Source organism: Fusarium verticillioides, chromosome 7 (genome assembly GCF_000149555.1).
Source record: "Fusarium verticillioides 7600 chromosome 7, whole genome shotgun sequence".
Taxonomy (NCBI): domain Eukaryota; kingdom Fungi; phylum Ascomycota; class Sordariomycetes; order Hypocreales; family Nectriaceae; genus Fusarium; species Fusarium verticillioides.
This window is the reverse complement of record NC_031681.1, coordinates 988,176-1,010,619: the sequence shown is the minus strand read 5'-3', so window position 1 is coordinate 1,010,619 and position 22,444 is coordinate 988,176. Positions and strand designations below refer to the sequence as shown.

The window sequence follows — 22,444 nt, the reverse complement described above, 5'->3', positions numbered from 1 at the left end:
CTGACCCCCAAAGGCTTGGTATTGTCTCTGATGCAACCTCATCTCAGCTGCTATGTCATAAGAAAACGCCACAAGCATCATTTCGCCCTTGTTAAGCAGTATATAGCATCTCTCTACTTCTCCCACGATCGTCTTTGATATCCAGATCCTCAAATATCACAACATGGCAGACTCACACATCCCATCCGTTCCTCCACCATGGACCCTCAAGGGCGACATCTACGCCTTCATATTCTGGACGTCTCCCTCACAAGCCAAAGAAGGCCTTCCGGCCATGGCTTACTCTCCTCTTGAAGGACAGTCTGGCTTTGCTAAAGATCAGAAAGCTCTTGGAGGTCTGAGTATGTTGCAGCTCATTCGCTACACGGACTCTCCAGTTGGACCCTACGATGAACTCATTCTCGCGCCGGGGACTTTTGGGTATGAGAAGGAGGATGAGAATGGGAGGAGAGTTAAAGGAAAAGGTGTCAAGATTACGCGGATTTATGTTTCTCATAAACACACGTGCTACAATGGTAGAAAGAGTACGCCTACTCTCTCGATATCTTCTCCCTTCGCATTCTAACAAAGTATATCTAGACTGGAACGTCCCCAAACACCTCGCCAAGTTCGACTGGACTGACAACTCAAGCGGCTCTACAACTGTCAAGGTATATCCTCACGATACGTTGCCCACAGACTCAGCTAGCTCTGAGTCAACCTCACCGGATCCCACACCATTCTTCCAAGCCACCTTCAAGCCTATTCGCTATGCGCCCTCGTTTCCCTTCCGAACTTCATGGATCAACTATTTGGGCTTCGACACCACCTTGGTTTTCCCTCCTCTCCCTGAAGGCTCTGGGAGTCAGGGCGAGCTGTCTGGTACCGACCAGTGGTGCTCTGTCGTTCCGCAACAGTCTACGTCCAAGTGTATGTTGGGCTGGTTTGACGTTGAGCAGCATCGGGATGAGGGAGGCAAGTTGACGGGTGAGTTTGAGAACTTCTGGCCTGGTTGGTCCAAATGGCAGATTGGGATCAAGATGGAGAATTCTGTTATCGAGTTTGATAACCCAGAGACATGGGAGCCGCCGAGAACGAGGCTATAAGCATCATGAAGAGTTTCACATTTTGCTTATTTGGATCTGAAAGTCAACTTGGCCGTCAAGAAATCCCTGTTCGAGACCTATGCGCTAGGGAGAGTCATGCAGGTTACTATATACGTAAGTAAGCAAATGCCTCTTTACCAAAACACCGTCAACTCCTAGTCTTTGCGTGTCACACAAAAATAACAACCTCAACCCCGTCTCCAAGCCAACAGGTTGCCTCTGTTGGCTCTCCGTACCCATATCCGTGGCCCATATCTGTATAAGTACCCCAGTCTACGCAAGAAATACAGCTTTCTTGAGCAGCCCACTGCTCGCTCTTCCGATCCGTCCTTCAAACATCGCACATGTCCAACAAAGGCATACACTACTCCACCGTCAGGATCAGCCCTGTAAAAGCTATTCGGTATCCTCAATATCCCCTCAATCGTCATAAGCTATCCATACAGGCTAACAGCAGGGCCAAAGGTCTTTGTCAATAGCTATAATCGGAACAAACACCAGTGATGAGGCTGATCAATGGCTGCTTGCTTTTCGGGAATCGCCCCTGTGTCTCGCATCGGTTGAAGTATTGGGTTGCCAGGGCAATCGGAGTTGGTCCCATATTCATCGGTCAAGGCAGACGATCAACGTTTGTCCACCGTAGATGCGGGTAGCTCTGTAAGGGTAGCATATTGTCTGACATTCACTTGGTGACTTTATTCACTCAGTGTTTCCAGTTGCCCCCTGCTTGGCAACTACTTCTCGTGCATAAAATTCGACAAGCATAGTCGCATACGCTTCCAGATCTTCCACTGGAACGGCTAATCGAAAATCGTTGAGGAGCAAGAATTGGAGCTCGAGGTGGTTTAGTTCAACCAACGGCAGGCCACCAACCTATCGTGTCGTTAGTTTCATCTCAGCAAGAAAGGGGCAGTTGAGCATAGCTACATACCTTGGCATATCTTGAGTTAGTGTAGAAAACATCTGAGAAGAACTTGCTTGCACACGTCACACCAGAGATGATGAGCCGGTGTATATTGAAACTGTCGACAACAAAGTATGTCGCCGCTGCAATACCACTGTATTCAGTAGGGGTGGCAGCTCCCCTATGGCTGCTTGTCCGGCTTGGTCGAGTTGAGTCGGTCATTTCCTCATCGTCGTCATCTGCCAGGTCCGAGTCACTCTCGTCCACATCCATGCCCTCACCGCGCATAGGGGTGTCTTGAGGAGAAGTTGCGTTTGGTTGCTGGGACCGCGTTTGCCGCCGGTTCTCTTCATTCCTCGTGACCATATCATTGACACGTTCGGTCATACGATCGAAGTATACCAGCAAACTGAGGAAAACCTCGTAGGTAGTGGGGCAGTACTTGTGTATTCTTGAGAGGTAGCTGAGAATGGTGATAGCAGGGACATTCTTGCCGTGAAACGCGAGAACTGAATGGTTCAACGATGAGATCGAGTTGCCACTAGTGTCCCCAGACTGGTTGGCCTGTTGTTGATGAGCAACATTGCGCTGCAATGCATCGTGCTGCAAATCGTTGGTGGTCGTGATCTTTGTTAGTAACGCAGCAACCATCTCGATGATATCCCCTATGGGCATACCACTAATCTCATACTTCATCTGCTGAAGAGGCGGGTCATTGAGTATGCCGGATCCGCCATTGCCAGATAGCTGGTCGGCACTGGCCAGACTCTGAATATGCGCTAGGTCACGAATGTGTATGACAGTCTGTGTTGGCGTTTGCGACGATGCGCTGGAGAGAGGAAAAGAAGGGTTGGGTATTTGGAAGTCGTCGGATGCAGGAGATGGCTGTTGAGCAGAAGAGTTGTGAGAAGCTGGGCCGGGCTGGGAAGCGTGACCTAGGGGACCAGAGTCCCTCGCGTCAGATGCCATAGACGGGCTCTTTGCATCATCGGCATAAGCAGGGCCGGTGGCAGCAGCGGGCGATGAGGACGGAGGCGGGGAGGGGAAGCGCGAGGCTCCGTCAGTGGCCGACACGTGGGCGGTTTCGTGACCCGCAGGCACTGGAGTAGAAGTTGACTCTGAAGCCGATGCAGATGCAGGCGTAGTTGCAGATGCAGGTGCGTGTGACCACGGCGCAGAGCTGTGGTTGCTGCTGAAGTCGGCGAGTTCTGCTGTACGCTGCGCTCGCGGGGTAGTGGAGCGTCGTGATCGGCTGGCGGATCGATAAGAAGAGGAAGAGTCGTGTGAGTGATGATGTTGAAGGGAGGGGTTGGCAATCATGGTACGAGGATATGAGGTGTCTGAGATAAGGTCGCCGATCACAGCGGCCATAACATCGCTATCGAGCAGACTTTCGTGGGTGAATGAAACGAAGGTTATTATTAAGAGAAACGGAGGGGTATCGTTGTTGTCGCTGGTCTCGCAGAGGAAAGTGAAATCGTAAACGGCGAGTTAAACTGCGGCACAAAATAAAAACAAACTATTAGTCGTCAATATCGCACAAAACAATATCGTATATGATGAATATCGCTTTTTGGGGATTTCAAGCTGTGGAAAAAGGTCAAGGCAATGCAGAATGGAGGCGATGACGATGTCAGAAGCCAAGACAAGTTGAGGAAATCGAAAAGAATCAAGCAAATGGAGGGGACAACATGCAGTAGAAGAGGGGAGAGGATCGGGCCGGTGGAGACTCCCAAGAACCAGAACCAGAACCAAGACAAGGACAAGCCCGACAGTGGATGCTGGAGGCTTTTTGGAGGCTGAGTGAGCAGTCAATGGAGCCATAATGAGGGACTCCTGGTCAGCCTGACTGACTAGCAACTGGCGTCGTCCAGTGGGTGCCTAGGCGTTCAACAGCCTGCTAATGAGTGGTCCTCACAGCGCACCAGAGCAAAGCACCCGCCCCTCGTGGGTGAGCCAGCGGGTACCGAGTGGTGGTCGAGGCGGCTGGTCGACCGGATGGTGGGGTGAAGGCCGATTCATTCTCCCCGACAAAATCTCGGAACCAGCTCAGTGGTGCATCTCCCTGGTCTGATTGGTGCATCTTGTTGCAACAATTCAGGGTTCTGAGTGTTTTTTGGTTCACCTTTCCCCTTTGCTTGCCATCTTTTCTTTTCCGGATAATTCGAGGGTGTCCCAGTACAATCCACGGCTATTTTAACTGTCTCTGGACCCCATCCAGAGAATGTATTCTTGTTGGGTGGGAGTTGAGGTGTCATTCGTCGTCGATCATATCCTGTCAAGAGGATGCGCAAAGGATATGCCCATGGCTTTTCGTCATTCGAGACAAGAAATGTGCGGATTTGCATGGCATAGCCTGATATTCCATTGGCAATTGTTCAAATGACGAGAACGGCGGGATGACCATCGCGTTGCCACCTGCAGTGTCGTTGAAACCAGTGGAGGTCCAACGATATGTCCGATATGTCGGCCATGGCAAGTGTAGTGGCGTTTGTGAATTCGCATCCGTCTTGAAAGCACAGGCCGACGACGTCACCACCCCCTGCCACCATATTGTGCAGCATGCAGCCATCCAGAAGTCGAGGGTGGGTGGCTGACTCGGTCCCTGAGACTGTTCACCAGGCCCTCGTGTTTGCGACAATTTTCCTCCGTGGTCGGGTTTCACTCAGGTTTGGCAAACTGAATTCGACGCTCATGTATTTATGAAGGGTGACGATGTGTGGTACACAAGGAAATAATAGGTGCAAGGCAAACATGAAACTGGGCACATGAAACACATCAAAATGAAGCAAACATATGGCGCACTTACCGAAGGCTATGCAGATAAAAGCAGATTTCGTTTGGACCAGATAAAGCCAGTCGCAAACGTATATGGGTGTAATGATATAAAAGGAGCTACCGTGCGAATTGATTCAGGGTGATACTCGAAGAGCCTCTTTGGATTCGGAGTAAGTTGAAGTTGAGTCAAGTTAAGAGTGACAAGCACCAAAGGATAGAAAGCGATTGGTTGTCTTAGGTAATGTTGAAGCGTGATTCCAAGACTGGAGCGTCTTCCGGAGGAGGCGACGGACACGGCGAGGAGCGGCCACCGGAGCGGAGCGCATTAGCTGAGGATAAGTCCAGAGCTTTGGTCGATCGACACTCCCTAAAAGAAATGATGCGAGATCGGCTGCCGCTTAAGGGTTATCAAGCTCGAACGTGTGAGTGCGTCTTCTAGGTGTTCGGATGTAGAATACTAGAAGCAGTTCATCTCACCACGTTAGGTTTCATTATGATAACCAGGCCGATAGACAGATACCGCTAGGATATAGCGGGCAATAAATCGCTGTAAGCTTCGAGTCCAGCACAGACAACACGCAAGCGAGCACTGGAGTTTCGACAAGGACAGCTATAAAATTCTTGGTTCAAGCCCCATCCACTGCAGGGGGAAGGACGACAGCGAATCGAATGACACGGCTTTGGGGTATGATTTGGCTCGGTCGACCAAAATAGCTTGGCCTGGAGGCTTTGGTACTGCTGCGGTCCGTTCGCTGGGGCTGGTCTGGATCTGAATCTAGCGTAGGGGTCTCACGGGTCTCTCTCCAGGTCAGGCGTGGACCTGTTGAAATGGCTCGAGCTCGCTGTATAGTGGAGTTGAGATGGAGACGAGTTGACCAACAACTCGATATACGATATTCACGTCTCGAGGTACGTAAAGCTTAGTGAACAGCTATGTTAATAAAAAAAAAGAAGGAAAAGGAAAATCGACAATAACGTGGGGACAACGATATGCGTAAGGTAGTCGGTGGAGAAGAGAAAAGGAGAGAAGTTATTTTTATTATCTCTTGGCGAGCAGTGAAACGAGCAGAAAGTTGTTGAGTCGACTCTGAATCAGGGAAAGAGTCCATCAAGGCGCTTCCTTCCTCCTTGATCCTGATGCCTCGCTTCTACTTATCTGTCCCAACCAAAGATCCGAAAGAAGGAGTCTTCCACTCATTAGGGCCATACCTTCCTAAACAAATACTACCTACGGAGTAGTGATTGTAGATCAGGGGTTTTGACAACGACATGACAGGCTTTGTTAGCCAAGATTCAGATATGTTTAAAACAATGACATCGTGCTCTATATTTCATCATTTCTCTTTTCCATGCCAGATTCAAGAACTGCCATTGTATATTGTCAGTGACAGTCTAGAGTGATCCTCCACATTTCCAGAAACAGCCCAGAGCCAAGGATCGACGCACGTGGGTGTTATCACTCTCCTCTTTGAGAAACAGCAAACAAGTGATGTGATATTCCCAACAAGAGCCAAGCTCTTCGAAAACCGGCTCTCATAAGTCAACTCCGGAAATTCTAAAAATTCGTGTGGCTGGGTAGAGTTGTCATGCATAAAGGCTTAAACACGATAACTTAAAAAGGCAATATATGAGTGTGATCTCCAGTCTTCAACCGAGTATTGCCAGTTTCAACTCGATTTAATAGGCGTATGATAAGAAGAGGAATGACCATGTTTCTTTATACAGTAGATGTCCTACTCAGCATGTAACCAAATCTTATATTTTTAAGCTCAAGTCAAAGACAAGTAGTCCAGAAGCCTACAAAGCTTATCCTAAGGTTATATGAGCTTTTTTTTTTTTTTTTTTTACCTAAAAGAAGTCATAGACTTATAGGTTTCTTGCCTCCCCTTGACTAGGTACCAAAGTATCAGGAAATGTTCAGCATCCAAGTCATCAGCTTGACTCAACCTCCAACTCAGCGTTCGGTAAGTTATTGACCAAAGGTACGTAGCTGTGAGTTGATAAGCCCTCTCAAACTGAGTGGACAACCAAAATGCTGAACACCGGTTATCTGCAGGTTGACCGTTTCAACTATACCAATCCGTCATCAACACGAGAACTCACCACCTTCATCATGCAGCATTCCTCTCCCATCCTGGAACTTTCACGACAACAAAACTTGATATAGGGTTCTCCTGCGTCTTTTTCCGTTGGCAAGGGTCCACACCGGATATATACAAAGGGCCACCGACATCGGGTGCAACCTTTTTGAGGCTTCAGTCTCACGATTGAGTCTTATGCAGGACAGCGAATTTACAACCCCTGATCACTTGGGAAAGGCTCCTTGTAGTAGCGATCTTCTCTCACTTTCATGGATGTACACGTGCCCTATCTTTGACAATTAACATCTCTGCCTATTATTGCTGGCTTCTATAAATCATAAGATAATTCAAAGTTCACCGCTCAGGTATACAATAAGATTCAAGGCAGAGTCAGTAGAGTAAAGCACGGGCATCTTATGCAGTCACCTTGAACCAAAGAGCATTTGCCATTCAAGCACATGGCAAGTGTTCAGCTGAAATACCTAGCGACTCCCGCATCACCAGGTACTTACCACGCAAGTCTCGTGAGTCTCTCATTTGTCGCCCTGAGTCCACTCTTCTGCAAGTCTTGATACAGCAATTTCGATCATCACTGGAAGCCTCATTCTAGAAGAGCGGTGAACAATCTAAGGTAGATAGCCGCCACCACTTATCTATGTCCGCCTTGCTCTGGACAACGATTCATTTGGGCTGTTTCGAATTGATTTGCACCGTCATGTCGACTCGTATTCCAGTAGCTTGTAACCAAGCAATGTTACCCCACGTTATCAACCTAATCGCAGCTTCACATGTTGCGGGGATTGGACTTGGATCGCGGCCCGATGCATATCCCGTTCCGCTCCCATATTGGATCCTGATTTGTTTCCTAATGAGGTCGGTAGATGTACTGGTTTTCTTGTTCCCATTATCTAGTGTACAGCGCTTCCAGCATCTATCGTTGGCTGTTCTCTGAAGAGTTTGACCATATGCTCTTCGTTCTTTACCTAAGCATCAGCTAGGGGTGACCATGGAAGGCCTCTCCCCCTTTCGCACACCCTTTGTCATGACGGGTTTCATAGTAGCGCTGCTCATGCTAAGTCGTTTCCCCTTTCCTCACTTTGTCCTGTTCACTAAGAACGATTACTCGTGCCGCACAGCGTAGTCGGTGTCAGGGAGATACAAGTGTCGGTCCGCACCGTCCTTGGTGAGGACGACCATACGAATGACACCACCAGAGCTACCGTCCCACTTAATGGCCTCCCTCAAGGCTCCCTTGACGAAGTTGACTGCATCATCCTTCTCCATGCCCTCTCGCCAGTTGGCATCACAGTAACCGTAGATGTAAGTTGATCCTGAACCGCCGATAGCATAAGATTGCTTGTGAAGGGAGCCGCCCAGAGGAATAGAGTAAACTTGGCCACCGAATCGCTCATCCCAACCAGCAATGATGAGACCAGCCCTGTAGATTATATTAGCATCAGTTTCGATTTGACTTGAAGTGGGGTTAGCGGAACGTACGACAGTCGGTCCTTGTTGGCGTAGCAGATCTCCTGGAAGATTGACGCAGCAGTCTGTGTCATGGGGGGCTTGCCATTGGTCATGGCAAAGAGCCCGAGCTGGTATTGAACAATGTCGGCAACAGCCTGTGTGTCGGCAGCTGAACCAGATCGGCAGCACCAGATAGTGTCGTGTACTCTCGTCAACTTGTCTGTCACTCGGTTTGCGATGTAGGCACCGGTCGTTGTTCGCGAATCCGCACCTAAGAATAATTGTTACTATATGCACTTCCATCGGGCCATGAGATACCTACCAAGAATAACACCGTCCTTGAAGGTAACCGCCATACTATGATATGTTAGGTTATGTCGTTTGCATCACTAGGGAAGCACGTACATCGAGGTTCCCAGGCTTTGAACATGTTAGCAAGCTGCGCTTAATGACAGGAGGTACCATCCAATACTTACTTGACCTCTCCCTTCTTCAGGCGATCCATATCAACATGGATACCATCTGGTGATATCTGTAAGCTTCCATATCGACAAGGCCAAGCTATGACGAAAGAGTTCCAACGCACCCTCGTTCAATACTCCAGCGTTGCCGAACTCCATTATGACAATTTAGTGGTGTTTTCTGGATTTTTAAAAGGTATTAGTTGATCGATCGTTTCGGTGTCTTGCTTCGTAATGGTTCGTGGTCGTTGCTCGCTGCTCGGGAAAGGCTGGAGCTCAAGTGAAGCTCAAGGCAGCTCTGAACGCGCAGCCGCGCCGAACAGCCAGCTATCAGATCATGTGATAGTTCACGTGATTCTCTCATTTGTATTAAGGCGGTGTTGACTCTAACAACACTTCGAACAAAGTTATTAATTAGTATGGTCTTGCGGAACTTGTTATTGTTTTTTATGTGTTTATTTTGTTTTTTCGTCGCTTATGATAGTTACGCGTGCAGGAGTTTGGAGGAATTGTGGTATATCAAGCATGAACAAGCTGGACCAGCCAAAGCCAGCACATACGTGGTCCTCCCTCTGAAATACTTGTACATTAATCTGGATTTTTATGTTCTAGCTCTTCAATGCTTGTGCAGCTCTTGATCCGGCCCCTGGGCCTGGGCAGCTGCTGTGGTTTCTGCACCACCCTCCTTCTTGTCCTTATCACCACAGCCACAGTCGTAGAAGTCGCCGATATTTTCGCAGTCAAAGAGAGGCTTGTGCACCCTCTCGTTGACAATGTTGTGGGCGAAGCACAGCCATCCAGCCGCTGCGTTGCGGCTGCTGGTCTGTGGCGGGTACTGGGCAAGAAGCTTTTGGAAATGCGCCGCACACTGACCGCAAGGATAAAGTCGGGCGAATAGGTGCATGAAGGTCTCGAGGGCCATGCGATCGTCCTTGGTCGGCTTATCAGGGAACCGTGCCATCATCGTATGAAGAAACTTCCACGTCGCGTGGCCAAGTTCAGCCCTGTGAAGCCGTGTTAGTGGTGCTTTTGCTCGTGAAAGGGAAGTCTATCAACATACTTCAACGTCGCGTTCTCGAGCTTAGGCGCAATAGAGTTGCCATCGAGGAGACCAGCGGGCAGAGCGCCGAGGTCAGCAGCGAACTCAGATCGAGGGGCGTCTTTCAGGGGCAGTTCAACATCATTCTGGTATTTAGGAAGAATACTGCGCGAGGGTCCGGAGAAGAAATAGGATAGGGTGAAGAAGACTCCAAGGACCAGAATAAAGGTCAGCGTTAAATGCTGTCGACGAGCCATGATTAAGTTGTGAAGTTAAAAGAGTGAGATAGAGGTTAATCCTCCAAAGGCCTAAGTTGATGGCTCATGATAAGGTAGTAGATAAATTCCAGCAGGGACCTCTATCGAACGAGCTCCTGGGGACAACTAGCCAGTTACAGCAATAGACCCTGGGAGTCCTGAAGCAGCGGGGGGTCTAATTGCACAAATGAGGCGCCAGATCACCCAGAATAAAGTGGCATGAGTGGTTGGTGGGGCCGGCCGTCGCCGGGACGGAACCGTTGAGATCGGTGGATGCGGAGAGCATACGATCACAAGTATTAAAGTTCAACTACATGCGTGAAGTTGCATCACGATGAAAGCATAGGAGCGTCTTGTTGAATTATTGCTTTAGACACGATACAGAAACAAAGGGCACGAGTTCATAGTTGTCTATCTCTCCATACAATATTCATCATGTCATACAAAATTGAGCTAGGAAGATTGAAAAAATGGACGTGGTAGACCGTGGAGGCCAGTATAAAGACATCATATACTCACCTGCTTCCTGATAAAAGACAAGGCCAAACATATAGGAACATGTATGATCTACCAGCAGACATTCTTACACTGCCTGGTACCGGGTTTTGAACACCGAAGCCCATTCTTGCTTCACCTACCCTATATGCATGGTAGAATCCGGATCGATGGCATCAGTTTAACTACAACATTAGATATGGGCGAGTATTCTTTACCGCTTCATAGTACTAGTGAATCATATTCATAGGCAGAATATGGTATTTATATTTCATCCCGTACGTGTAATCCTGCCTGAATATGCATCAACCTCTTGAAAACTATAAGGGCTGAAACAATTCAACCATAACGCAATTGCGTACCATGATGCAGCATATGGACACGAGGGAAAAGACCATATCGTGGGAGCCCATACATTCAGGAATATAGATGTACAAACAACAAACAGCAAAATGTAAGAGGCGGCTTGAGGACATACTCCATACAAGACCAGGGACAATTATGGTATGACATGAGAGAGATGACAATCAAGTTAACTAGTTATATTGCTATTAACAGTCCGAGAGTGCTAAGCGAGTTCCGTCAGGTAGCATCATGTCTATGAGTCCTCCATCCAATTCGGTAGACCTTTCAACATCAAGTTCGTGAACAACAACTCAGGGGAAGACACAGAAAATGACCATTCACCAGATGACTGAATCAAGGAAGTCATAAAAAGAAACTTCACTAGAAAGACATACACTAAAATTGGTATTATCATCAGCCCACGAGCTAAGTAACCTGCCATGCGATATGACTGATCAGACAAGAGACAGACCTATGAATAGCATAATCAGAGTCATTACTACTCATATGAGGTTGGCAATATATGAAACCAAGATCCAAGTCACATTCCAGAGTTGTCTCGTGGCTTGTTTTGCTTTCGATCACTTCCTCATAAACACATCGCCCTGTTTGCGAATATGACAGAGATACTCGAAATGGATGGCCTGGAGGCTCAATCGACACACCATTCTAGCCCAGATGGAGAACAAAGGATAGACTTATGCATGTCTTAGTTCGCGGGTTATTGGATGTCTCTAGCAGATTGGAGGGACTGCCAATATAAAAGCCACTCGCATCCTTAGCCCGATTAACCCGAGACCATCACGGTGGGGGCAGTTACCGGCATGCAAAAAGTATCAGCCGTCTGTATGAATGCACACAGCGACTAGCTCGAGGAGATACTCATAGTAATGTCTGCGGCTTACCAAACGCGAGCCACGTTGAGGCCGGAGGAAGAGGCTAGACCTTGACCTCGTGATTGGATGTCATCAGGCTTGCAGACCAACCCACTAAGACGAAAGACAAACAAAGGGCCACAGCAGATAGTATAAAGACGAATCCCAATATGATGACAATGGATGTCCCATCTTGCTTTTGGTATGTATATGTCCACCGTGAAGTGACATCCAGCGTCATCCTTGACACGTTAGTATGGATCACGTTCATGTCACAAGCTGAAGAAACCAGGATAGGCCGAGGAGCTGATGCTCTCCGCCTTGCTGGAACTGAAAGGAAACAACCGAGCCTGGGGAATTGACTCAGCTGTTTCAAGAAGTGATCGTTCACCGAATCTAGCGAGGCGAGCCGCTGGCGGCCTCGTCTCAGGAGGCACTCCTATCATTAGCCTTTGCTTAAGGAGAGACGGTATCCGTAGAGCCGGATGGATCTTTGCTGTGAAATGCAAACTACGCTACCTACTCGGCTGTCTCTCAAATGTTTCTCGAAGGGACACCCGTTTCGTTTCAGGCAGAGTCAGCTACCGACTGAACTGGGCCATAAACATCAGGTCAGGCAGGGAGACGTCCGCCAATACCAACAGGACAACGCTTGCCTGGACCCGTACATATTCAAGAGCGGTAGGGCGAAAGCAACCTGGACGGTGGTGGTGACGGTGGAGGCATGTAGGTGAAGGCCGCTTACACGGGCGATCTGATAGGAGAAATTGTAATGAGACGATGCAGTTTCCATAACCTGGGAAACGTCTGAATCAGTTTTGGTCATCCGGGTCCAAGAGGTGATGGATAGAGATTAAATGAACTCGTAGAGACTCTTGGCAACGAAACCATCACGATGAACCAAGCCAAACCTTGCCTAAGCTAGCCAAGAAGAAGCGGTAGAAACAAACGGAGCGGATGCTCGGGAGAAAGAATCGAGTCACTGGGAGACTGGAGATGAGATCGCGTCAAGCAACACGACCACCAAAATGGCAGCTGTTCATTTGAGATGCAGGGGAGGGCCTGTTAAATTACAGCCAGATTAGGCCACGGACATCCCAATCTGGTGAGACCCTGGGCCACTACTTCGTATTTCTGGAGCTGGAAATAGCCCATGATCGACCTCTGCTTTGATGAAGCCAGAAGAAACTAACGATGCTGGCTGCTTCAGGTGAATGCTAGGAGAATATCAGTCAGACTATCGATTCTATCCGCAGACGGTGGACGGAGTTGAAGAGAACTGCAATGCAAAGTGGCTGAGCATTTCACAACAGGGCGGAAAGAAGGTTCACGGAACCAATCTCCGTCCATCATGCAATAGCAGAATACGGATATGGACAGGAATGAATGTATAGATGCAACTCTAGATAACTTTGTTGGCGCCTAGTTATTCTATGTATAGGCATAGGGAGAAGAGAACACCACGCGCCGAAGGTTTGTGGGGATAGAGCAAGACCAACAGCCGAAAAGTAGGCCGACATGGGACGAAGTGGGAAATACGACGGTAACATTGAAAGACAGAAGTAAGATAACTAAATGTTAGATACGGATAGATCAGAGTCAAATGGGCACCAAGTTAAATTGAAGAGGGCGTTCTTATGCATAAATGCCAGTTGTTAACGGGGTGGATGACCAGGACTCTCAGGCGAGAGAGATGCCATACATAGAGATAAACAAGATGATGATTGCCTCTTTCAAAGACGAATGTCAAGTTGTCAACATCCTCAGCCAAGCTTATCAAGGATGGCAATAAGCATCAAGGAAGGATCTCGGAGTCATCTGAAGATCCTCGAAGGAGCCCGTGACCAAGGATCATTTGAAGTTGACAGCCCCGAAATGAGAAGGGAGTTTATTATCAGCCCGACCAGGCCAACCCTAAATTGAGCTGATCTCTGCATATCACAACCACGACACGATAAAACCATGTGTGGAAGCACACTAAGAATCAGTTCAGTAGAGATTTGCGCGTGAGACATTTAATACCAAGAATTAATTAGTAAACCGACGCGCAATCTCGGGCACTCAACCAACCGAACCACAGCATTTTGTCTGTCCGTAGATTCATTGCATTTTCCAGCGCCCACGTGGAGTTGTGGAATTCGCTGCAGCACAGAATAACACGCTGCGAACCAACCAGCACAAGCTCATCGGCATCATCAACTCAATCGAGGTGATGGCGGACGTTGTCTGACCATTACTCATACGGCCCCCGGTCAAGCCACAGTCACAATCTACGTATTGTAAAGTTATTTCGCTTGGACACGGAGAATCTCGAGTCAAAGACATGGCTTGTACAGACCGGTTGGTTGTGTCCGATATATTATCATCATTCATCTGGACCAAGTCAAACCCAAATAATACTTTCTTTTTCGTATGAAATCGCTCATATCGATACAAGGGAGAGTCTTAGCACGTTATGACGGAGCCTGGATGTCGACCAGGCCTGCCAGGTATCGACAATGAGTCTCCAGTCTCGCATGCCACGGAACGGTAGGGAACAGGGTCGTGATGATTAAAGGCTTAAGCCCCCCAGCTAGGGGAGGAAAGAAAACACAGGACCTTGATCCTAGGTGACAAAAAATACTTAGGTAGTATAGCCTAAGATTAGGATAACTTTTAACGAGTTTATTTTGCTACCGTATATTAAGGTTCGCTGTTTTCTTGGCCCCCGAGGTCTAGGTGCAAGTGGCGCTGCCGAGATGAAGCTTGCCGCTGCTAAGGCTTTGCTCGGGCGGGTTTCTCTGTCTGATCTTCAAGTTACAATTGGGCTTTTCCCCCTGTCGTCAAAATCAAGTCGGCTCCATCACAATTCGGTTCCTGGATCGCGGCGCTATCCATGCCACGGGGTGGCCCTCTTTTTGGGCCCTGACTATCAGTAGGGGAACAGGGAACGCATCCAGGTGTCTCTGGCCGGGAGGCTACTGATTGCGGTTAGCAGTCGATACACGATCATCCATGGATCGGTACCTTGTTCTTGATGATGTCTACACATGCTGAGAGGGTATTGTAGGAGACACAAGCTTGTATCGTCTCGTGCTTCCACTCGTGTGTGAAACCTCTCTGGGTGGTTGCATCACCTCTTCCACGCGCTGTCGTTCACCATCCAGAGTTTTTTGCTGGTCAACAGAAGCCACGGTTAAATATTGTACAACACCAGCCACGAATAAGACTCGTGATTTGGGTTGGACAAGAATGGCCCTGTTCGTGATTTAAGCAGTTATGAACTGCCGATGATAACGACAAGGCGTGTAGGTTAAGTCATAAGCGAGATCATCGTTGAATGCATTGAATCTATCACTACCGTCACATCGCCTCCTTTGAAGACTTTCGGCACGAGGGCCACATGTGGATTGCGGAATTGAGTTGTGAATTGCGATTTGTCTCTGGAGTTTGTACACGGGGAACATGTCCTGTCAGATTCTTCGTTCAACTCGGAACGTCTCCCGTGTGAACGAAGGGGAGAAGCAAAAAGACTGGAGATGTAAAACGTGCACACGCAAGCTTTCGTAATGCTCGTAATGCAAATGAATACGATGAGCATGTCGTACGTGCCAGCTTCTGGGGTCGTCAATATTTGTACTGAGCTAGGCCATAGTTGTCTAGAAAACCCGAACTTGTCCAATGAGAACTCTCAAAAGCGTTGCTACCCCTTGCAGTCCAGGGCTCCATCAAGCTTTGCACTGCTTGTCTCCAAACTCACACAGCTCTGCATAACCTGCACAACTCATCAACTCCATTACTGCATAATGATTAGCATTCCACAAGCTTTGAGCTGGCTGACTCCCCGGCAGATGAGAGACAGAGCCAGTGTTTGGGACTCAACGCTACGACATGGTATGGTCCGTCGATTTCCACCAACGACGCCGCTGTAGCATGGCCTACGCTGGGCAAATCATGTCACTGAGTGTTTACTTTCTGCCTCACCATTGCCCTTCAGCATACCGGTTCTCCAACGTTCAACATATGGGGCACATTGCTGAGGAGAGGAGTACCACGGACTCGCACTCTATAGGTAGCTTATCTTGTTATTGTTGACAGCAGCAGCAGCAGACAGAATGAATTGAGTCAACTGTGCCGTGTCCAAGTATTGATATCATTCTCTTTTCGATGGTGTGTCGCTGCAACAAAGCAATCTCAGCCACACCCTGGCTCGTCGTTCACGGACTCAAAACCCCCTACAGGCACAAGCTGCACACCCACCAAGCCCCGTTCTGTTAGGTGCGCAATTTCAAGTTGGCGGTTGTGCTGGCTTTACTTGCCGCTAGCCAAACCGCTATCGCAAGTAGCGTGGCTCGTTGTGCATTGGCAGTCCGAGGCTTGAAGGGGTTCAAGCAGTCTTTGGCGCCTCTGACCGAAGCCGTCAGGAACTTTCAACGGGTGCGATCAACGGTGGAAGGCGTTTGCGAATGCAGCCTCCTTGAGGAATACGGTTGGTTGGCTTTACGGTAGCTCCCGAGAAATTCCAACAACAGCAGACGGAGGCGCTGAAGCATTCCCAGAGGTGACGCTGCATTTTCTCAACTGAGCCATTCTGCGTCTTGGTGGTAGGAGAATACCTCGTACTCAACTGCCTGGTACATCCCTTGTGCAGCAGGATCTCTTGTACCATTTGCTCAATGTCAAGGGGGTTGGTGTGGATGGTGTCCTCTCCTTTGTAGTTTGTTCGTCTCTTCAGGCCCAGGTCCAGGTCCACCTGAAATGGCAGTGCGGAGCACGAAGCCGTGCTGGTCGCCCTGGCTCTGGTTCAGGTTCATTCTCAACGCTCAGTCAATGATCCGGGTGCTAAAAAAAAGACTGGCAGTGGAGGTTTTAGGCATTGCACGAAGGGACGAGTGCCCGCTCACTATCCATGTTGAGTTAGGTGCATCTCAGTCCCAGTTCAGTTCCATCAGAGGCCATCTGCATCTGCACTCAGTGGCTCACTGCCTGAATGATCCCTCTCTCATCCACATGGACGGTGGACCCATGCTGGGTGCTTGGTGTTGATGTTGGTGGTCCTGGGTCACACCCCCTTGATCCTCGTCCCCTTGTCCCTGTCGTGTTTCCATGCCCTTCCCATCTCCCCATTCGCCTTCATTCCTTCTTTTCCTTCCATTGCCTGCTTGGTTACGGACTGTACTTGCTTGCTCACTCGCTCGTTGGCCCTGTCGCTGTCCCTTCTTTTCTCCAGCCTTTTCTTACATCTAGTACTTACATACCTACCTTTACTCTCCTTCCCCTTCCCTCGTTTTCTCTCCACACCCGACCTCACCTCCAATCGACAAGCATCCAAGGCGTCGTCGACCGTCACTCTCGATTCTCGACAGCGCTTCTGCGTCTGCAAGCCGATCCCTCGCGAGACCCGTTTACGACTCTGACTCCCTCACGCTCCTTTCACCTACCACGAACGGAGTCTGGCTGCCAGTAGGACCTCTGGAGGTTCTAGCAATCTAATCAGCAAATGTCGACGTAACGATTGATTTAATAACATCCCTCGCCAAACCGACAATCTGCCTAGACTACGACACCTGAAGGAACAATCCCGTAACGGATCCTAATCTGAACGACACGCGTCGGTTTTGAATCACATTTGACGATATTTCGTCAGTCACTCTTTTGAATTGATTTTGGAATCGCATATACATACGCTCTACGCAAACTATATGTGAGTTGGACTTTAGTTCCGTGTTGTATGGCTGTGGTGTCCCGAGTTTCGACATCTGGAAAGGAATAATGTGGTGAAGGAGAGGGCGGATACCGGACTACACAACGGATCATGGCACAGGACGACAACTAATACGACTAAACAGATTACACTCGTTGACCTAATAGTCAAGTACATTCGCTGAAACTTATTCCTGACAGTGAGTCTGGCGACATAGAGACCAAAGGGTTCAATCTGACAATAGGTCCAGCATACTCATCATCCACCCAATCCGATCCTCAACACTGTAAATACTCAGTCTCAACCACCAAACAGTATCAACAATGCACGCAAAGAACTTGATTGTTGCCTTGGCTCTGGCCTCTTCCTCTGTTGTCGAAGCAAACCGACCACGCATGTACATCCCTCGACAAGTCAAGCGAGAAGTCGGGAACAATGCACCAGAAAACCAACCAGCTCCTGTGATAGAGAAGCGGGAGCCTGCTGATTCGTTCATCAAGAGCCTGATTGACAAGAACAGCCGAAAACAAGCGAGCCAGGAGGATGGCGTCAACTTCGACCCAACACTACCTCTGGGCTTCAAGAAGTCTGGACCTAGTGCCAGCGCACCAGCTCTCATCATTCAGCCAACAACAAGCGAGGCCCTGACCACCGAACTTGCTGCCTCGACCGACGCTCCCACAGAAGCCGATACTGGCATTCTCCTAGCACCCAGTGGTATCGTCACATCAAAGACAGCAGCTGAACCCGCCAAGACGACAGCAGATGCGGTCAAGGAGCCTTCGACCGAGGCACCGAAGAAGGAGGAGACGAAGCCTGTCGCCACTTCCGATGTCGTTGCCAAACCTGCTACCACTGAGAAGCCTAAGGAGGAGACCAAGCCCGCAGCTACCACAGCACCTGCTGTTGAGGAATCTTCATCTGCCAAGACTCCTGAAAAGAAGCCTGTCGTCGAGACTAAGACCGAGGCGCCTGTCCCCGTCGAGACCGTGACCGAGCCCGCTGTCGTTGAAACCAAGACCGAGAAACCAGTCGAGTCCAAGACTGAGAAGCCCAGTGCTACTAAGGGCCTTCTCGATCCGGTCGAGAGCATCTTGACATCTGTGCTCCCCGTTGCTTCCGACTCTAAGAAGGAGACTAAGACCGAGGAGCCAGCAGTTGAAACCACCGAGAAGCCCAAGACCGACAGCGAGAAGGAGACTCAGTCAGCTCCCGTCGAGACCGAGACTGCTAAGCCCGCTGAGCCGGAGACCACAAGCCCAGCGGTGGAGAAGCCTGCTCCCACTAGCAAGGGCCTTCTTGATCCCGTCGAGACTCTGTTGTCTTCGGTTCTTGCTGAGCCCGCCGACTCCAAGACCAAGGACCCTACGGCTGACCAGACTGAGTCCATCTCTCAACCCGAGGAGACTGGAAAACCCACCAAGGATCCTCAGCGTGATGCCTCTAAGCCCCAAACTGATGGTCAGACTCTCCCAACCTTCAGCCCTCCGGCTGACGAGACCACCGCCGCCCCTAAGACTGGTGAGACTTCCAAGGATGGTCTGCTTGACCCCGTTGAGACTCTTCTGAGCTCCGTCTTGCCCAACCAGCCTGATGTCAAGACCACGTCTCCTGAGGAATCTTCAGCTCCTGTTGACAGCCAGCCTACCTCTGCTTCCCCCAATGGTTCTGAGCAGACTGTTTCCGCTGCTCCTTCAACCGAGCCTGAGACCACTGGCCCTGCTGAGATCATCCCTACCAGCATTCTGCCCGATCCTACCAATATCCTTCCTGTTCCTACCGATGTCACATCTGCTGTTCCTGAGGCCTCAAGCCCGGTCACTGTTTCACCTGTGGTACCTACAACTGCTTCTCTCCCTGAAAAGTCTGAAAGCGGTTCCCCGGACGTTACTTCATTCCTGGACCCCAACACCAAGTTTCCCCAAACTGGCAGTGTTGCACCTACTGATGCTCCCAACACAACTGTGCCTGAAGTGACATCTGGTATTGATGTTACGCCTGAGCCTACCAGCGAGCCTATCAACGGAACGGAGACCATCCCTAATGTTACGGGTGAGCCTCAGACTACTGGTGCCCCCGAGCCTACCAGCGTCGCCACTGAGGAGCCAACAAACATCACTCAAAGTGCTATTCCTACTGGAGCTCCCACCAATGAGCCCTCAGGAAACACCACAGCGCCTGCTACTGAGCCTGCTACTGAACCTGCCACCAAGCCTGTTGACACAGCTTCTGGCTCTGTTCCTACTGGCAGCCCTGCCACTGAGACTGATGCGGAAACCAATGGCACTGCTACCGTTGAGCCTACCAAGCCTGCTACTGACGTTGAGACTCAAAGCGCTCCTGCGACCGAAGGCGAGCAGACCTCTGCTGTTGCCCCCACAGATGAGCAGCCTTCAGTTGCGCCCACTTCGCAACCTCCTGTTGAGACCGAGACCAGGCCTGAGCCTGAGCCTACTACTCTGGTTCCCACAGCTGCTGTTCCTGTTACCAGCATCCGACCCACTGCCACCCTCACCAACACCAACAACTGGCTGCCCACCACCATTGTCTTCGAGCCTACATCTATCCCCGCACAGCCTTCGCAGCCGACTGAGACTTCAACCTCCACCGGCCTTCCTGCTAACATTCCCCGTGTTATCCTTCCTAACGATCCCAACAAGCCTATCCCTGAAGGCTCTGTTCCCATCCAGCTGGGTTTCTTGTTCCCTTTTAACTACAAGTTCCTGGCTCGTAACACTGTCGCAGCTGCTCAGCTTTTCAAGTACCTCCCCAAGGGTCTTGCTGATGCTGGTGGCTTCTCCAAGGACCGCATTCTCGTTAGCAAGATTGTTCCTCTCGACACACAGTCCCAGTGGGGATATATCACTGCTCTCGCCAAGATCCATTATCCCGAGAACATGATCGACAGTCTCCAGGCTGACCTCATCACCCCCAACTCGCCATTGTACAACAATGATCTTGAGATCGTCCGTAACCTGACCTCCGTCATCAACACCAAGATTGACATCTTTGGTGACTCGGACACCGACAATAACACAGATAATGGTAACTCGGATGATGCCAATAGTGGCAACGGCGATGTCTTCGGTAACAGTGGCGAAGGTGACAAGTCTGCCAAGCAGAAGGCCACCACTGCTGGTATTGCTGTTGGCGCTGTTGGTCTCAGTGTCATGTATGGTGCTGCTATGTTCTTGGTCGCCCGACGATACAAGCGCAAGAAGCAACAGGGCCACCGCCGTGCTAGTTCCATTGGCAGCAGCCAGCGTTCTTCTGAGATGCAGTACACCGGTAACGGCAGCCCTGCTCTCATGGGAGGTGCTTTGATGAGCCGTGACTTCTCGGCATATGGCGCAACACATGCTGAGCAAGGCCAGGTTCGTCCTGGCGGCCGTGACAGCCATGGCAGTGGACGCAGTGGCATGGGTAACTCTGCACGAACAGCGTACATCTCTGCGCCTGTTGCTGCTGAGAACTCTCTTGGATGGAACTGATCCAAATCACACCCAGACGGCTGATCGCCCTCAAACCATACACCAAAAAAATCTATACCTTTTCACCAGTGCACCATTTTTTTTATTAAACAACACTTCGATACCCTTCAGGTGGATTGTGATGACTACCCTACCACTACGACGCGGTGATCAGCTAGTCACTACGAAAATCGCTCGACATGAGCAACCCCAACTCGAAATGTTTCCTTTCACCATGCTCTTTCTTCATCATCATGTTGAGACGACGATGCGGCATGAGCCTTGCTCTTCATTATAGACTTACAGGTCGGCTGCCCCGGCCCTACATCATTTCCCCTTCACGCCTGACGCCTCCAAAGGGGTAGAGCCCCCACGTCCCTTTTACTTATTCGTTCGGCTCCATCCTGGCGACCTGGCCAACCTTTTTTTTTTTTTAATGCTTTTGACCTTTCTTTTCTCTTGTCATTGTTTATTGTATCTTGTCGTGGAGGAATTGAGTTGTCGATGTGTAAGAGGAGGGATGGCGAGGCAAGGGACAACGGGGAGAAGGTGAAAAGCTTGGCTATCTACCTAGACAGGCGTTTCGGGACCGGGCAGCAGACAATGAGAGCAGGTTCTGGATGATAGAATACATGTCAACTTGTATATAACAGGACTATTTTCGGTGTGTTTGGTCCATGACTTGTATGCCTTTTTATCACTTCTGAGGAGAGCGATGGGAAGCGGTGGTGTTGTTCAGACTTTTGAAAACGTTAGAAGCCAAAGAAATCCAATTAAAGAAAGAAATGGATACTCGTGAATGCTCTATGTCTTGCCTGTCTCATGCAAATGTTCGTATTGATATCTCCAAACATTGACTAGCCAATCTTTCAGTATGTCCCGTTTTACTCTGTACAGTAGCTTCGGTTCTCTCGATTAAACCTGACAATCATCTGCGGTATGATCTTGCGTGCATATTTAGGCCATGTCACTACCCGCGATGCTCGTGATCCCCCTTTGGCGTGCAGCTTGCCAGGTTTGGTGTGTTGAGAGGTTACATCGTTGTCTAGATAAGGCTGATATGCCGAGTCTATTGGGCGCGGATTGCTCGGACGAGATACTCTGCATGCTCACCACGGCCATTTTTACGTGATCTCTGTCTAAGGGAATGATCCTTGGCTGAGCTATACCTGGTGACGTACAAACTTTATCGCTAATAGACTTTTCATGTGTAAATGAGCGTCTTTGGACGGAGCTTCTAAGACATTTGCAGCGGGCTTCCCGCATGTGGCGATTGACTTGTCGAAAGAGTAATTTCCCCTTGCATTAAACCCTGACGGTCGGCCACGCTACGGCGACGGCGCCAACGGTGCGGCGCTCGGGGACTGGGGGTCAGGGACAGGGGTTGATTAGACTCGATTCTCAGTCTTGGGACTTGGGAGCATTGCTTGTCTCTTCTTGGATTCAGGCTTTGTCAAGACAGGCCAGGTTGATTATCAACATGAGTCCAGACTCATCATGTGCA

The 22,444-nt window shown here is 49.6% G+C and overlaps 8 protein-coding genes across 9 annotated transcripts; 3 read left to right on the top strand and 5 right to left on the bottom strand.

Moving 5' to 3' along the window:
- Nucleotides 1-163: 163 nt before the first annotated feature.
- Nucleotides 164-1,085, top strand: FVEG_06858 (hypothetical protein; the record flags this gene model as incomplete). Its single annotated transcript, XM_018895286.1, has 2 exons — nucleotides 164-524; nucleotides 580-1,085. 2 exons carry the CDS (start codon nucleotides 164-166, stop codon nucleotides 1,083-1,085), a joined length of 867 nt encoding a protein of 288 aa, XP_018752515.1.
- Nucleotides 1,086-1,784: 699 nt separating this feature from the next.
- Nucleotides 1,785-3,937, bottom strand: FVEG_06857 (hypothetical protein; the record flags this gene model as incomplete). The annotated part of the gene is made up of 2 exons (XM_018895285.1): nucleotides 2,017-3,937; nucleotides 1,785-1,958 (listed from the first exon to the last, which is right to left on the bottom strand). Exons 1-2 carry the CDS (start codon nucleotides 3,358-3,360, stop codon nucleotides 1,785-1,787), a joined length of 1,518 nt encoding a protein of 505 aa, XP_018752514.1. The 5' UTR covers nucleotides 3,361-3,937.
- A 70-nt stretch (nucleotides 3,938-4,007) lies between these two features.
- Nucleotides 4,008-4,337, bottom strand: FVEG_15949 (hypothetical protein; the record flags this gene model as incomplete). Its single annotated transcript, XM_018905177.1, has 1 exon — nucleotides 4,008-4,337. One exon carries the CDS (start codon nucleotides 4,335-4,337, stop codon nucleotides 4,008-4,010), a length of 330 nt encoding a protein of 109 aa, XP_018752513.1.
- On the top strand, nucleotides 4,047-5,540 carry FVEG_06856 (hypothetical protein; the record flags this gene model as incomplete). Its single annotated transcript, XM_018895284.1, has 2 exons — nucleotides 4,047-5,193; nucleotides 5,399-5,540. The coding sequence occupies exons 1-2, from the start codon at nucleotides 5,009-5,011 to the stop codon at nucleotides 5,538-5,540; spliced, it is 327 nt and encodes a 108-aa protein (XP_018752512.1). The 5' UTR covers nucleotides 4,047-5,008.
- Nucleotides 5,541-7,070: 1,530 nt separating this feature from the next.
- Nucleotides 7,071-9,156, bottom strand: FVEG_06855 (proteasome component PRE3). Its single transcript, XM_018895283.1, has 6 exons — nucleotides 8,902-9,156; nucleotides 8,792-8,837; nucleotides 8,721-8,735; nucleotides 8,638-8,672; nucleotides 8,346-8,586; nucleotides 7,071-8,286 (listed from the first exon to the last, which is right to left on the bottom strand). The coding sequence occupies exons 1-6, from the start codon at nucleotides 8,933-8,935 to the stop codon at nucleotides 7,968-7,970; spliced, it is 690 nt and encodes a 229-aa protein (XP_018752511.1). The 5' UTR covers nucleotides 8,936-9,156; the 3' UTR covers nucleotides 7,071-7,967.
- A 44-nt stretch (nucleotides 9,157-9,200) lies between these two features.
- FVEG_06854 (hypothetical protein) lies at nucleotides 9,201-10,214 on the bottom strand. The gene is made up of 2 exons (XM_018895282.1): nucleotides 9,837-10,214; nucleotides 9,201-9,780 (listed from the first exon to the last, which is right to left on the bottom strand). Exons 1-2 carry the CDS (start codon nucleotides 10,070-10,072, stop codon nucleotides 9,393-9,395), a joined length of 624 nt encoding a protein of 207 aa, XP_018752510.1. The 5' UTR covers nucleotides 10,073-10,214; the 3' UTR covers nucleotides 9,201-9,392.
- Nucleotides 10,215-16,777: 6,563 nt separating this feature from the next.
- On the top strand, nucleotides 16,778-21,804 carry FVEG_06853 (hypothetical protein). 2 transcript variants are annotated; one of them, XM_018895281.1, is made up of 3 exons: nucleotides 16,778-17,470; nucleotides 17,616-17,669; nucleotides 17,721-21,804. In XM_018895281.1, exon 3 carries the CDS (start codon nucleotides 17,794-17,796, stop codon nucleotides 20,959-20,961), a length of 3,168 nt encoding a protein of 1,055 aa, XP_018752509.1. In that variant the 5' UTR covers nucleotides 16,778-17,470; nucleotides 17,616-17,669; nucleotides 17,721-17,793; the 3' UTR covers nucleotides 20,962-21,804. The 2 variants fall into 2 exon arrangements, with proteins under 2 accessions (XP_018752509.1, XP_018752508.1); XM_018895280.1 differs by having other exon boundaries at nucleotides 16,778-17,669.
- On the bottom strand, nucleotides 21,067-22,206 carry FVEG_15948 (hypothetical protein; the record flags this gene model as incomplete). The annotated part of the gene is made up of 2 exons (XM_018905176.1): nucleotides 21,067-21,680; nucleotides 21,734-22,206. One exon carries the CDS (start codon nucleotides 22,204-22,206, stop codon nucleotides 21,898-21,900), a length of 309 nt encoding a protein of 102 aa, XP_018752507.1. The 3' UTR covers nucleotides 21,067-21,680; nucleotides 21,734-21,897.
- Between the last annotated feature and the right edge of the window lie 238 nt (nucleotides 22,207-22,444).